The 16,799-nt window shown below is 42.5% G+C and overlaps 1 protein-coding gene across 5 annotated transcripts in view; it reads right to left on the reverse strand.

Annotated features, from left to right (window-relative positions):
- The window catches only part of LOC140739245 (uncharacterized), a 107,925-nt gene that overhangs the window by 68,930 nt on the left and 22,196 nt on the right, over nt 1-16,799 (reverse strand). For all 5 annotated transcript variants that reach the window (XM_073067371.1, XM_073067373.1, XM_073067368.1 and 2 more), the window contains 4 exons: nt 14,817-15,155; nt 14,478-14,738; nt 6,941-7,285; nt 5,827-6,096 (listed from right to left, as the gene is read on the reverse strand). In XM_073067371.1, coding sequence (XP_072923472.1) covers nt 5,827-6,096; nt 6,941-7,285; nt 14,478-14,738; nt 14,817-15,155 — 1,215 coding nt within the window. The remainder of the gene's footprint in view (nt 1-5,826; nt 6,097-6,940; nt 7,286-14,477; nt 14,739-14,816; nt 15,156-16,799) is intronic.

The raw sequence follows: 16,799 nt of genomic DNA on the forward strand, positions 1-16,799 counted from the left end.
GACGAGCAACTTTCGGCCAGTTACTTAACATCTGTAGTCGAGAAAATGCTTGAAGCTGTTTTTAAGGAAGAAATGGTGAAACATTCAGAAAGGAGTGGTTCCATTAGACAGACACAGCATGGATTCAGAAAGGACAGTTCCTGTTTGACAAAATTACTGGAGTTCTTTGAGGAGATAATGAGTGCAGTAGATAGAGGGGAACAGGTGGATGTCATATACTTGGATTTTCAGAAGGCATTCGATAAGGTGCCACACAAGAGACTTATAAATAAGATACGGATGCATAGAGTCGGAGGAAGTATATTGGCATGGATAGTGGATTGGTTAACCAACAAAAGGCAGAGAGTTGGTATAAATAGGTGTTTTTCCACTTGGCAGTCAATGGTGAATGGGGTGTCGCAGGGGTCGGTACTGAGTCCGCAGGTGTTTACCATTTACATTGATGATTTGGAAGAGGGGACTGAGTGTAGTGCAACAAAATTTGCTGATGAGACTAAAACTGAGTGGAAAAGCAAATTGTACAGAAGATGTGGAGAGTCTGCAGAGGGATATAGATAGGTTAAGTGAGTGGGCCAAGGTTTGGCAGATGGAATACAACACTGGTAAATGTGAGATCATCCACTTTGGAAGGAATAATAGAAGAACAGTTTATTATTTAAATGGTGAAAGATTGCAGCACACTGTTGTGCAGGGGGACTTGGGAGTTCTTGTGCATGAATCACAAAAGATTGGTTTGCAGGTACAACAGGTTAATAAGAAGGCAAACAGAATGTTGACCTTCATTGCTAGAGGGATTGAATTCAAGAGCAGTGAGGTCATGCTGCAACTATACAGGGTACTGGTGAGACCGCACCTGGAGTACTGTGTGCAGTTCTGGTCTCCATACTTAAGGAAGGATATACTGGCTTTGGAGGCAGTGCAGAGGAGGTTCACCAGGTTGATTCCAGAGATGAAGGGGTTAACCTATGAGGTGAGAGATTGAGTCGCCTGGAAATATACTTTCTGGAATTCTGAAGATTGAGAGGGGATCTTATAGAAACATATAAAACATTGAGAGGGATAGATAAGATAGAAGTAGGAAAGTTGTTTCCATTGGTAGGTGAGACTAGAACTAGGAGACATTGCCTCAAGATTCAGCAGAGAAGATTTAGGACAGAGGTGAGGAAAAAACTGTTTTTCCTGGAAAGTGGTGAATCTGTGGAATTCTCTGCCCAGGGAAGCAGTTGAGGCTTCTTCATTAAATATATTTAAGATACAGTTAGATAGATTTTTACATAGTAGGGGAATTAAGGGTTATGGGGAAAAGGCATGTACAAAAGCTGAGTTTACAGAAAAATCAGCCATGATCTTATTGAATGGATGCTCTACTCCTGCTCCTATTTCTTTTGTTCTTATGTCAGGCAGCATCGATGGATAGGAATAAAATCGATGGTTCAGCCCAAGACAGTTCATCAAGACTGGAAATGAAAGGGAAGAAGGCAGAATAAGAAGGTGTGGGCAAGGAAGGTGTACAACCTAGAAAGTGATAGGTGAAGCCATGTGAGTGGTGAGGGGAGATGAAGTGAGAAGCTGGCAGGTGATATGTGGAAAAGGCAAAAGGCTGGAGAAGAAGGAATCTGATAGGAGAGGAGAGTGAACCATGAGAGAAAGGGAAGGAGGAGGAGAACCAAGCGAATGTGAGAGGCAGGTTAGGAGAAGAGGAGACGTAAGAGAAGTGCCAGAGTGGGAAATAGAAAAAGAGAGAAGGGGAGGAGGAAAAATTAACAGAAGTTAGAAAAATTGGAATTCAGGCTGTCAGATTGATACAACCCAAATGGAATATGATGTGTATTGCCTCCACCCTGAGTGGAGGAATAGGCAATGGCTTACAAATAGAGAAAGCTTGGAGACAGTGCGAGAGGGTTGATAGGCAAGTGATAGAGAAGGGACGTGGTCAGACCGATGGTTTGAGATGTGTCTATTTTAATGTAAGGAGTATTATGAACAAAGCCAATGAGCTTAAAGCGTAGATCAGTACTTGGAGCTATGATGTTGTGGCCATACAGAGATTTGGATGGCTCAGGGGCAGGAATGGTTACTTTGAGTTCCAGGCTTTAGATGTTTCAGAAAGGACAGGGAGGGAGGCAAAAGAGATGGTGTCATGGCACTGTTGATCACAGATAGTATAAAAGAAGGAAATTATGGAAGGACTATCTACAGAGTCTCAGTGGGTGGAAGTTAGGAACAGGAAGTGGTTAATAACTCTACTGGGTGTTTGTTATAGACCTCCCAATAGTAACAGGGACATCAGGGAGCAGATAGGGAGACAGATTCTGCAAAGGTGTAATAATAACAGGGTTGTCATTGTGGGAAGTTTTAATTTCCCAAATATTGATTAGCACCTCCTCAGAGCAAGTGGTTTAGATGGGGTGGAATTTGTTAGATGTGCTGAGGAATGTTTCGTGACACAATATGTAGAAACGCCTGCAGGAGGAGAGACTGTACTTGATCTGGTATTGGGAAATGAAACTGGTCAGATGTCAGATCTCATCAGTGGGAGAGCATTTTGGGGATTGTAATCTTAATTCTATCTCCATTAAGATAGCATTGGAGAGGAATAGGAACAGACAAGTTAGGAAAGCGCTTAATTGGAGGGGAAATATGAGGCTATCAGGCAAAAACCTGGAAGCATAAATTGGGAACTGATGTTCTCAGGGAAATGTATGGAAGAAATGTGGCAAATGTTCAGGGGATATTTGTGTGGAGTTCTGCATAGGTACATTCCAGTGAGACAGGGAAAGGATGGTAGGGTACAGGAACCGTGGTGTTCAAAGGCTGTTGTAAACCTAGTCAAGAAGAAAAGAAAAGCTTACAAAAGGTTCAAAAACTAGGCAATGATAGAAATCTAGAAAATTATAAGGCTAGCAGGAAGGAGTTTAAGAATGAAATTACAAGAGCCAGAAGGAGCCATGAGAAGGACTTAGCAGATATGATTAAGGAAAACCGCAAGGCATTCTAAAAGTATATGAAGAGCAGAGGTATAAGAGGTGAGAGAATAGGACCAATCAAGTGTGACAGTGGAAAAGTGTATATGGAATCAGAGGAGATAGCAGAGGTACTTAATGAATACTTTGCTTCCGTATTCACTACAGAATAGGATCTTGGTGATTGTAAGGATGATGTACAGTGGACTGAAAAGCTTGAGCACATAGATATTAAGAGAAAGGATGTGCTGGAGCATTCAGAAAGCATCAAGTTGGATAAGTCATAGGAACTGGACGAGATGTACACCAGGTTACTGTGGGAGGTGAGGGAGAAGATTGCAGAGCCTCTGGCAGTGATCTTTGCATCATCAGTGGGGACGGCAGAGGTTACGGAGGGTTGGAGGGTTGTGGATGTTGTTTCCTCACTCAAGAAAGGGAATAGAGATAGCCCAGGAAATTATAGACCAGTGAGTCCTACTTCAGTCGATAGAGAAGATCCTGAGAGGCAGGATTTATGAACATTTGGAGAGGCATAAAATGATATGCAATAGTCAGCATAGCTTTGTCAAAGGCAGGTTGTGCCTTATGAGCCTGACTGAATTTTTTGAGGATGTGACTAAACACATAGATGAAGGAAGAGCAGTTGATGTAGTGCATATGGATTACAGCAAGACATTTGATAAGGTAGCCTATGCAAGACTTCTTGAGAAAGTAAGGAGGCAATGGATTCAAGTGGACATTGCTTTGTGGATCCAGAAATGGCTTGCCGACAAAAGGCAAAGAGTGGTTGTAGATATGTCATATTCTGCATGGAGGTCAGTGACCAATGGAGTACCTCAGGGATCTGTTCTGGGACCCCTACTCTTCGTGATTTTTAGAGAAGACCTGGATGAGGAAGTGCAGGGATGGGTTAGTAAGTTTGTTGATGAAACAATGGTTGGAGGTGTTGTGGATAGTGTGGAGGGCTGTCAGAAGTTACAGCAGGACATTGATAGGATGCAAAACGGGGTTGAGAAGTGGCAGATGGTGTTCAACCCAGTTAAGTGTGAAATGGTTCATTTTGGTAGGTCAAATATGATGGCAGAATATAATATTAGTGCTAAGAGTCTTGGCAGTGTGGAGGATCAGCAAGATCTTGGGACTTAGGTCCATAGGACACACAAGGCTGCTGCACAGGTTGACTTTATGGTCAAAAAGGCATATGGTGTATTGGTCTTCATCAATCGTGGGATTGAGTTTTGAAGCCGAGAGGTAACATTTCAGCTGATCAGCTTCCTGGTCAGAACCCATTTGGATTACTGTGCTCAGTTCTGTTCGCCTCACTACAGGAAGGATGCGGAAACTATAGAAAGGGTGCAGAGAAGATTTAAAAGGATGTTGTCTGGATTGGGGGGCATCCCTTATGAGAATAGGTTGAGTGAATTCGACTTTTTCTCCTTGGAGTGATGGAGGATGAGAGGTGACCTGATAGAGGTGTATAAGATGATGAAAGGCATTGATTGTGTGGATAGTCAGAGGCTTTTTCCCGGGGCTGAAATAGCTAGCACAAGAGGACACAGTTTTAAGATGCTTGGGAGTATATACAGAGAAGATGTCAAGGGTAAGTTTTTTATGCAGAGAATGGTGAGTGTGTGGAATGGGCTGCTGGCAACGGTGGTGGAGGTGGATACGATGGGGTCTTTTAAGAGACTCCTAGATAGGTACATGGAGCTTAGAAAAATAGAGGGCTATGGGTAACCCTAGGTAATTTCTAACTTAAGGACATGTTCGGCACAGCTTTATGGGCCGAAGGCCCTGTATTGTGCTGTTGGGTTTCTATGTTTCTAGTATCCTCATCGTGCAGTAGAGGAGTTCATAGGCCTACTGAACAACTGACCATGGATAATGGGAGTGGGTTTTGTAACTAAAATGGTTGGTCACCTGGAAATCCTGCTTGCTGCAGATGAAGTGAAGACAACGCAGGACTCCACATTACATCAGGTTTCACAATGGTAAAGGAGGCTGCATTGAAAGCATGGGTTACAGTGAACAACTCCAACAGGAGTGCATTTTAAGTGTTGCTCACCAGTTCAGGACTGTTTGAGGCCATGAATGGAGATTAGGGAAAGGAAAAATGGGCAGGTGTAACACTTTTTCCACTTTCAGGGATAAGTGCCAGGAGGGAGAGTAGTGGGGAGGGTGAAAAGGGAGGGAGGCCCCACACCCAGTCTCAGTCACTTCTCTCTGTTCACCAGCTGCCTTTCTCCTCTCTCACTGTATCCTATTCCAATCTTCCCTTTATTTCTGTTATTATTATTTATACCTCTGCTATTCACACTCAGTGATACTCTGCTTTCCCTCTTCCCTTGGTTCTGTTCCCAGCCGAATGCTGATCTGAAACCTGAGTCCACAGTTGTCACTTCACATAGCATCAGGACTTTGTTGGAAGGGTCACTGAGAGAGAGAGGACAGTTTGCTATTCAGGGTTGACATATGAATGGAGATCCCAGTGCTGAGCGTGAGCAGCAAGTGATAGTGGTTGTCATGGTAACTCCACTTTGTATACGACACTTTGACATGATGCTGTATCAGGATCTCAGTCTAAGATACTGGAGTACTGAGATTAATTTCAACTAACAAAATGTTTGAATGATAAACCCTCAGAGAAGAATCTCCTTCCTGTATGCTGTGACTGTCACAGAGTGAAGCAGGCAGCTTCTTCACAGAGTGACTTTCTGGAAGCTTCTCTCCAACTATTGCTGCAATTTACATGGGACAGTAGATCATGGACTATAATCTTCCAAAGGGTTCACTCCCAATATTACTTGAGCCCCCTATGATACAAGCGTAATTTTAGTATCCAACATATGGTAACAAAACTTACATGTGTTTACAGTAAAAGCTGCTTTGCTTGTACCAACAATGCTTCCGTTTTCCCGCACTTCACACTGATACAACTTCCCATCCTCCACTGTAACGTGTCGGAGCATCAGATAGACGGTGTTATTCAGCCGGATCTGATCAGTGTTTCTCCTGTTCTGCTGGGATGAGCCCACTGGTTTCCAGTGGAGATTGATGGTATCTGGGAGTCTGGAGATGGTACAGCTGAGGGTGACGTCACTGCCCATTGCAGGTCTCTGTGAGTCGGCCTCAACTGTGGAAACAGACACATGATGTGTGGTTCAGTTCCCCGCAGACTCTCTGAAATGCTCCAGGCAGAATTGTCATTTATCTGCAAACAGATCGTTAGCCAAATACTGGCCAACTGTGCTCAATTCACCTGAGGGAATTATATTCCAGTAGCTTAAAATCAACTTAGTGTTTTAGAGTTTGATGATCTATATCTTAACATATAAAAAAAGATCTGTCTTAAATCTCAGAGCAGTTTGTTAATTCTTCATATTTTCATCAAATCATTGATTTCCCATGATTTCATTGGGGAAGGCTTAAAGTAGGTCACCCGGTGGGAGAGCTGGGAATTAATGACAGCAGCTTCAGACTTCCACATAAATCTCTGGCTGTGTGGAAATCTCAACATTTCCATCAATGTCAATGAGCAATTTTGCTGAACATGAGCACGTTTGCTGCCATTCCAATTTCAAAGTCCATGACTTTGTCACAGATGAGCTGTGGTTTAGATATTCTGGAGACCAGAGCCATTTTCCTCAGCTCTCACACAGGTTCAATCCCATCACCACTAACTCTGCAGCAATATTTATACAAAACTGACCAAACAAATGACTCAAATATTGTTACCCACCAGGCTGATTACAATGAACAATTCATTTTATGCTGGATTCTGAGCATGGAGGATCAAAGTTCAAAGTAAACTTATTATCAAAGAACATATATGTTACCACGACTAACTTGAGATTTCTTCTCTTGCAAGTATTTCCAGGAAATATATGGACACAATCCCAATATTATGTTTGGAATTTGAAGAAATAGTCACAGGAAAATCATGCTTTTGAACCCATTCGACTCAATAACCGACTTACCTTTGATCCCCGATATTTCCCACTGTCTCAGGGTTTTCCCACCAGACCGTGTCTGAGTCCAGGTGAACTCTCCTGCAAGTTCAAATGTGGGCTCCCTGATTTTCAGATTAAGGGTTCCCCAGTCCACATGTAACCTCTGGGAAATGTCTGGTATTTTACTGTACTCGTCACTCCATTGTACGGCCCATCGCTGATCTTCTCTGTGAAAAGTGGCCAATCGCTTTGTGGTTTGTTGCCCTGAGTGTGATCTCCATTCCAAATCAATGGAGCCACTTCCAGGATTGTCTGGTCCCTTCAATACAAAGATCCCTTCCTGATGGAGAAAGTAAATAGAATTCACGCTTCCTGCAAATGGAAAGGTGAAAATAATCAGACAGCAACTTCTCAGTGTGATCTGTGTCATGAAGAGCATTTTGGAGAATTCAGTTACAGTAAGTTGTGAGTTCTTATTTTGTTCATAATTTCTGATTAGAATTGTTTGGGATTTCTGAAAAATTCTTTCAGCCCCTGTCACGATGTGTGCTGGCAATTTTGGAACCCAATTGCAGAGGAAAGGCAGATTCTTGTGCAGAGATGGTGGTGAGAGCTTATTCATAACAACTCAAAAGTATATCAGTGGCTCGGCTGAGCGACACTGTAAGAAGTAACATTCTCAAAACTAGACATAGCAATTAGCGCTAAGCAGGCATTGAGTAAAATAATGCAAGTCATGTGGAATCCCTGAGCCTATCAAAATAAATTTGATATGCTTAAACAGAAAGCACTGGAGACCACATTACAAACAGTCAGTCGCAGGAGAAAATCAAGAGGAACTCCAAATGATTAATGGCTCTTATTATACAACAATAAACCAATTTAGGTGCTCTACAAAGCTTGGAGCCCTGTGCTCTTCAGTGCCCTCTCACAGAGCTGATGATCTCATTACAGCTCCTGAAGTTCATATGAATCTTTCTGATTTACCAGGAGCTTTTACAAGAATGATACTTCATAACAAGCAATGAAATAAGGTAATTAAAATGAGATGACTAAAAAAACTGATCATTGCAACAATAAAGATGAGTTTCACATGGATTTTGTTGAGGTGTTTACAATGCCCCATATGATAGACTGGTTCAGAAGGGATTCAAGATGTTTTAGAAGGTAGGAAAAATAATTATCAGGCTGATTGGAGGACAGAGGATGGTAGAAGCTAAGCATTTACTAACTGGAGGTCAGTACCAAGTGGAGTACCACAGACGACCATGGCTTTCATGCAGTTTGTATAGACCACATTAACACCCTCCCTCATCCACCTTTCTTGCTATTTCTTCAAAGCTCAATCAGCTATGTGAGACATAATCTCCCACGCACAGAAATTGCTCCCACAATTTCTTCTACAACTTCCCTCAGTGCCTTCGGATGCCCCAGATCGGGCCCCGGAAACTTACTTACCTTCAAATTTTTAAAGATGCTCAGCATCTCCTCCACTGTAATGTGGACTATCCACGAGACTTGCCCAATAATTTTCCTGCATTTCCTTGTCCTCAAGCCTTATTGCATGGGAAAAAAATAAGGAGTTTTTTTTTCATTATGGAGCTCACACATTTCCTGTGGCTCTACACACAGGCTCAGTGGCCACTTTGTTTGGAATCTCCTGTACCTAATGAAGTGGCCTCTCAGTGTGTATTCATGGTGCACTGCTGTTGTAGCCCATCTACTTCAAGCACTCATATGTCCCACATATGGGTGAGCTTTTAGGGCCCGGATTGGCCTCACGAGTCACCTCTGGACCCACAGTCTCAAACCCTCCACCTGACAGAAGTCGTGGTCGTCTTCGACTCCGAAGGACGAACAACAACAACTTCAAGCACTGAGCCACCCTGTCTCTGCACTCCATGTCTAAACTACACGTGGATTCTTGGATCAATCCTCAGAGATAGGGACCATTAGTCATGGGACATCTTTCAGAAGTTATGGGTTGATTACTTAGAGCTACAGTACAGAACAGGCTCTTGGAGCCCAATGATCCGCACTGCCCAGCAACATCAGCTATTCAATCCTAGCCCAAACACAATTTACAATGTCCAATTAACTGACTAACCAGTACATCTTTGGAACATGGAAGGAAACCAGAGCACAGGGAGGAAGCTCGCGTGTTGATTAGGACGTAGAAACTCCTTAATGTCGACACTGGAATTGAGCTCCAAATTCTGATACTCCGAGCTGTAAATTATCACGCTAACTGTTGCTCTGCTGCGATGCTACTGAATCTACCGCGGGCTGGGGGTAGCAGCCGGTTATTACAGTCAAGAACCAATTGTCCATTAGTACAAGACTTGTCAGTTGAATACACACTATCGTCCGCAGAGAGAGTTGTCCTTCAACACAGTGACTAAAGAACTATATTTTGATTGCCTGGCACTTTGTCCTAGGAAACTTTCATGCTGTCCACAGATGTCAGAATATTCAAAGCTACATTGTCAGCGGAGATTTCCATCCACTGTACAGGTATTTATATACAAGACCTGAAAACACCCAAATAAGTCCATATTTTGAGCACAAACAAGAGAAAATCTGCAGATACCCAAGATGGTGCTGCATATAGTGGTTATGTTGCGATCTGTGTTCTAACATTTACAGTATACTCTTAATTTCTGTGATTTCCTTCGCATTGCTTGTTCAAGTAGCTGATAGTCACATCAGGTTTGATAGACTGACTCTTCTGCTGCTCTCCCTTCTGCAAAGCTTACTGAGCGCTCCTCCATTTTCCATTTGGAAAATCAAATCACTACTCCATTTTTCTGTTGCCTAAGTACAGGCAGAAGCAGAAACAAGAGGTGGCCATAGTTCAAACCATCCACTGTTGGTCTGACCAATCGGTCTCCATGTTACAGGACTGTTTTGATGACCTCGACTAGAATGTCTTCCATGATGAGTATGTCTCCGAGTTTACGGAAGGGGTCACAAGTTTCATCTGGTGTTGCATCGAGGAATCAGTCAGGGTATATCCAAATTCAAATCAGAACCCTGGATCAGCAGTTCTGTGCGAGGTGCACTTACTGTGCAACACAGAGACAGTAACCAACAGGAGCTCGAAATGCAGCTACAATCTGTGCAAAGTTATCATTGCAGCAAAACGGCAATACAGAGACAAGATTCAGACTCAACTTTCTACCAATGACACTTAGCTTATGGCAAGGTCTGCACACCACCGCAGACTTCAAAGCTAAATGCAGTGGAGTTTTCAAAATCGCTACCTCTCTCCCAGATTAGCAAAATCTTTTCTTACACTCGATTCGATGTCGCCAGTACTGAGCCCCTGAGCAGACCTGCAGATGATGCAACCGGCAGCTTTGTCATCTCTGAGGCCGAAATACACAGGTGTTTCTAACAAGTGGACAGTTGCAAGGCCACAGGACCAGACAACATCCCAGAGTGAGTACTCAAAGTGTACACAGCACAACTGGCAGGTGTATTTACGGACATTTTTAATTTCTCCCTCTCCCAGTGTACAGTATCCTTCTGCTTCAAAACATCCACCATTGTCCCTGTAACTAAAAAGACGAAGGTAACATGTCTGAGCGACTGGCGTCCTGTCACACTCACCTCAATAATAAGCAAATGCTTTGAGAGGCTGGTCAAGGACAAAACCTGTAGCATGCTACCACCCACACTGGACCCCAACAATTCGCCTACCAGCACAACCCATTAACAAATAACGCAATAGCTACAATTCTACACACCATCCTTACACATCTGGAGAAGAGGGAGGCTTATGTGATAATGCTGTTCTTGGATTACAGTTCAGCTTTCAACACCATAATTCCCTCTCGGCTTGACAAGAAGCTCAGCAATCTCGACCTTCACTCTGCCTTGTGCAGCTGGATCCTGGACTTCCTGTCAGATCGCTGGCAGGTGTTATGATTGGGCTCCATCACCTTTGTCACTCGGACCCTCAAAACTTGTGCCCCCCAGGACTGTGTACTAAGCTCCCTCTTCTACTCTCTGTATACCCATGAATGTGTTGCCATCCACAGCTCCAATCTGCTAATTAAATTTGCTGATGACACTACATTGATTGGGCTAATCTAAAATAATAATGAGGCAGCATACAGTGAAGAAATCATCACCTTGACACAGTAGTGTCAAGAAAACAACCTCTCTCTCAATGTTACAAAATCAGAAGAGTTGGTTGTGGATGACAGAAGGAATGGAGACAGCCTAACCCCTATTGACATCAATGAATCTGGGGTTGAAAAGGTGAACAGCTTTAAGTTCTTTGGCATAAACATCATCAAAGATCTTACATAGTGTGTTCGTACTGGCTGTGTGGTCAAAAAGGCACAACAGCACCTCTTTCTCCTCAGATGGTTGAAGAAGTTTGGTAGGGGCCTCCAAGTCCTAAGAACATTTTATAGGGGCAAATGTAAGAGCATCCTGACTGAAGGAAAGGGCAGGGGCGGTGGGGGGGAGGGGGGTGTTGGGTCAATACCAGAGGTTCGAGAAATCCATGTTCATCAGGTTGGAGACTGTCCAGATGGAATATAAAGTGTTGTTCTTCCAACCTAAGTGTGGGCTCATCACATCAGTGGAGGTGGAGGAGGCTATGGATAAACATATTGAAATGGGAATGGAAATGGATTAAAATGGATGGTCACTGGGATATCCTGCATCTTCTGGCAGAAAAACTGTAAGGGTGCTTGGTGAAATGGTCTTCTAACCTACAGCGGGTCTCATGGTTATATAGGAGACCACACTGGGAGCATCAGACACAGTATATGTTAGCAAAATGATCGCCTAATCTACGTCAGGTCTCAATGAAATTATAATTCCACTTCCCATTCCCATTCTGATATATCAATCCATGGTCTCTTCTACTGTCATGATGAGGCCACACTCAGGCTCACCTTATATTTTGTCTGGGTAGCCTCCAACCTGATGGCATGAACATTGATTTTTCTAACTTCCAGTAATACCTCCCCTACCTCCCCCGTCCTCCTTTTCACCATTCCTAATCCCCTTTTCTCTCTCTCACCTTATCTCTTTTCCTGTCCGTCGCCTCCCCCCGTGATCCTCCCCACTTTTCTTTCTTCCATGGACTTCTGTTCTCTCCTGTTGGACTCCCCTTTCTCCAGCCCAGAATCTCTTTCACCAATCAACTTCCCAGCTCTTTATTTCATCCCTCCCCTTCCCAGTTTCCCCTATTACCTTGTTTTTCTCTCTCCCTCTCCCCACATTATAAATCTACTCCTCATCCTTTTTTTCCAGTCCTGCTGAAGGGTCTCAGCCCAAAACGGCGACTATACATTTTTCCATAGATGCTGCCTCGACAGTTGAGATCCTCCAGCATTTTGGGTATGTTGCCATAATAAGAGTACAAGACATTGGAGCAGAATTTGTACCACTGAGTTCACTCCAGATAATGCCTGATTTACTTTCCATATCAACTCAATCCTCATGACCTCTACTGTAAACTTTTATGCCTTTAACTGACCTTGGCTTTAAATATACCCAATGATGTGGCCTCCACAGATACATATGACACTGACTTCCACAGATTCACCACACTCTGGCTAAAGAAATTCATCCTTATCACCTTCTAAAGGGATGTCCTTCTATTCTGTGACTGGCCTCTGGCCTTAGACTCACCCACTATTGTAGACATCTTCTCCATGAACACTCTGTCTAGGTCTTTCAATATTTGGTAGGTTTCAATTAGATCCGTCCTCATTCTTCTGAACTCCAGCAAGTTTAGGACCAGAGCCATCAAATTCTCCTGACATATTAACCCTTTCATCCCCATTGTTGAAATAGACTATTTAATTATAGCCATTAAACTCTATTTAATCACATGCTATTATTTTTTTTTTGCTTAAGTGGTAGAAAATACCAATGTACTTTGAAATCAATGAGATTCATTTGAGAATTTCTCTAAAATGCCTCTTGTCATGCCATTTTACATTGACACTCCAGTCTCTACGTGATTCATTCACAGTCACAGCTTAATGCCTCTTTCACCTCAGACGGTTGAAGACGTTTGGTATGGGCCCATACATCCTAAGAGCTTTCTACAGGGGCACAATTAAAGCATCCTGACTGGCTGCATCACTGCCTGGTATGAGAACCGTAGCTTTCTTAATCACAGGACTCTGCAGGGAATGGTGCGGTCAGCCAAGCACATCTGTAGAGGTGAACATCTCACTATTCAGGACATTTACAAAGACAGGGGTTTAAAAAGGGACTGAAGGATCATTGGGGACCCAAGTCACCCCAACCACAAACTGTTCCATGCTGCTACCATTTGGGGAACAGTACCATAGCATAAAAGCCAGGATCAACAAGCTCCGGAACAGCTTCTTCCACCAGGCTATCAGACAGCCTAACTCATGCTGACACATCTGTATTTCTACGTTATATTGACTGTCCTGTTGTACATGCTATTTATTATAAATTACTATAAATTGCACAGTGCACATTTAGATGGAAACATAATGTAAAGATTTTTACTCCTCATGTATATGAAGGATGTAAGTAATAAAGTCAATTCAATTCAATACACTAATTACTGATATTCCCAATATTACACTGAATTATCTCCCTCTCTGATCTGACCCAGTTCAGGTCCGGTTCAAGATGGGAAAGGAGAAGGAATTTCTCAGTTGAAATTCAGTCAGATGTTTTCAGCATCTTGCTTGTGTTTTATAATTTGAGATTTTAACAGATTAGTAATTGAAATTTAATTTTAAGAGCTTTTAACTGCCTTACAGTGTTTGAAGTGGAATCTCTACACTGGGTTGCCCGATGCCCAATCACCCTTGGGACCTTGACATTAATGTTTCGAATGTGTACAGCATGGGTCAGCATGGGCATGAAAGAAGGTGTGTGGTGATTGTGGTAGTGGGCTGGTCCAGGAATCCAATGGGATGTCTCCATTTACCTGAGATTACCCAATGTTGTCCTGACTCTGTGAGTCTCCCAAGAGAATCAGTGAGGCAGGGAAAAGAGACATTTCAAGATTGATTGTGTGGACACAGAATTATCCTGTGGTCCATATTACAATCCTGTTGGATTGGGCTGTAGAATTGTTATTTTTCTTGTAGTTTAATTTTGGTGTGCTTGTTTATATTGTTATATAATCACCTATATAAATGTGATTGCACACTGAAATTTTAAGTGGTTAAAGTTACTTCGCTATTTTTCTAGAACATTCTTAGTTTCAGAGGCATGTATCATACTCCTAACATCTAGATAGTTAATTTGATAATTTTTAATTTTTTGGTTATATTCCAGTTTCAATGGTCTATTATAAGATGACCAGATCAGCTTCATTTGCTCTTTTTTCCTTTGTTCCTGCAATATTTAATAAAACGATCATAAGCAACAAGTTTTACGCCTTCTGAAGAATATGTGGATCACAAAAGCCTCCAGATCAATCAGCCACATTAGAGAGTCTCCCACAGAGGATATAAAGAGGATTCACTGGTGGCAAATATAACTATTCATGGCACAAAATGTGATCATGTTTCTCAATATGAAGAGCAAACCCACAGTAACTCACCACTGAGCTCCTGATAATAGGGGACGAGAATCCGGAGCATGTCTTGATCAAACACACCACACGTCCATTTCCCTCTGCCTCTCTCAGCTTTAAGTATGATCAAACTCACTGATTTCTCGTCTCCATTCAGTCTTTTGGCTCCAACAGTCTCACCGTCTCCATTGATCCAAACCAGTCTGGTTGATGCAGTGATGTCAGACACAGAGCAGTTCAGGGTAACGGTGTCTCCCTCAGTCACTGTATCAGACGGTTCAGCTGTGACTGTGGAAACAAGCAAGTTATTTACATTTTAAACTATGACTTAATTGGTAAAAGCAACTCCATCATTCTGTCTCCTACCTTTCACTGTGATTAACTCAATGGTCAGAAATGCAGTTGATTCCAGAGAACATGTGTAAACTCCGGCATCTCCAAACAACACCGGGGCAATCCTCACATTTAAATTCATGCCATTGAATTGTTCCACTGAGGCCACTAGTCGATTCCCAAAGTCGGTGCCACTGACATTGATGGGCTGATGTTTTGTTGCAGATGCTATTTGTTTCTGATGGCTGTGTGGTTGATGCGATGACCAGGTCCACATACCACGAGCGTATGCAATACGAGAATAGCAAAGCAGGTGGAGTTCACTGTAACCTGTGCTGGGACGATAAAGGGTGTAATGGTCCCGATATAAATCTGTATCAGAGAGACAGTGGAGAACACAATCAAATTTTATAACAGTGTATTTCAGAGACTATAAGGAACAATTCTCAAATACATTTATTTAAAAATTATTTGTGCTTTGTTCAATTGTTTCATGTTGAAATAGAGACATTTTGTGAATTCCACACAGAAGCAAATAAAATCTGAAAAAATACTAATTAAAATTTGGTTTCAAATTATTTTTAAATGTTACATTTGACAAATCTTACCATCAGTGTTGAGGAGGTGGGACAGGTTAAGGTTGTGGACAGAACTAATAAATGATGACTGATCCCTAAAGGAGGGATATTTTTAATGGGGTGGGTTTTGCCATGAAGATTGAGCTAGTCTGGCATTTCAGTAACTCACTCTGTGAGTATCTCCAGACTCTGTCACTCACTCTCACACAGGACCAGTGTGTTACAACCATCAACACAGACACTCCAACCTTGTGTACACCCTGGATCATGTCACAGAGGGAGACAAACTGATCATCATGGGAGGTTTCAATATCATGTATGGAAAAGATTTGCAAGGAGGAGAAGAGTAAAATCTAACTCCAACAGAGCCCAGCTATTGGCAGCTGCAGCTTGGGTAAAGTTTTACAAAGTTCTTGTTCCCTTCAGGCAAGTGGATTCCTCATGTACAAGTTCTAATTGTTCAGACAGGACACCACCTAGAGTTTCACAAGTTTTGTCTACTTCCCTCCACAGATGCTGCCTGACACTCTGAGTTCCTCTTTTATTTTGATCTGGATGGAAGCATCTGCACTCTCCTGTGTCAGATATGATGTTGTCCCAGGAATGTTTAATTCACACAAAGCCACTCCATGGGCATAGCCCTCTTTAAGTATTAATATTGAAGTAGTAAAATGGATTCAACAGTGGCTAGATGGGAGATGCCAGAGAGTGGTGGTGGATAACTGTTTGACAGGTTGGAGGCCGGTGACTAGTGGTGTGCCTCATGGATCTGTATTGGGTCCAATGTTGTTTGTCATATACAGTAATGATCTGGATGATGGGGTGGTAAATTGGATTAGTAAGTATGCAGATGATACTAAGGTAGGTGGTGTTGTGGATAATGAAGTAGGTTTACAAAGCTTGCAGAGAGATTTAGGCCAGTTAGAAGAGTGGGCTGAACGATGGCAGATGGAGTTTAATGCTGATAAGTGTGAGGTGCTACATTTTGGTAGGAATAATCCAAACAGGACATACATGGTAAATGGTAGGGCATTGAAGAATGCAGTAGAACAGAGTGATCTAGGAATAATGGTGCATAGTTCCCTGAAGGTGGAATCTCATGTGGATAGGGTGGTGAAGAAAGCTTTTGGTATGCTGGCCTTTATAAATCAGAGCATTGAGTATAGGAGTTGGGATGTAATGTTAAAATTGTACAAGGCATTGGTAAGGCCGAATTTGGAGTATTGTGTACAGTTCTGGTCACCAAGTTATAAGAAAGATGTCAACAAAATAGAGAGAGTACAGAGAAGATTTACTAGAATATTACCTGGGTTTCAGCACCTAAGTTACAGGGAAAGGTTGAACAAGTTAGGACTTTATTCTTTGGAATGTAGAAGGTTGAGGGGGGCTTGATAGAGGTATTTAAAATAATGAGAGGGATAGATCGAGTTGACGTGGA

Source organism: Hemitrygon akajei, chromosome 15 (assembly GCF_048418815.1).
Source record: "Hemitrygon akajei chromosome 15, sHemAka1.3, whole genome shotgun sequence".
In the NCBI taxonomy this organism is placed as follows: Eukaryota; Metazoa; Chordata; class Chondrichthyes; order Myliobatiformes; family Dasyatidae; genus Hemitrygon; species Hemitrygon akajei.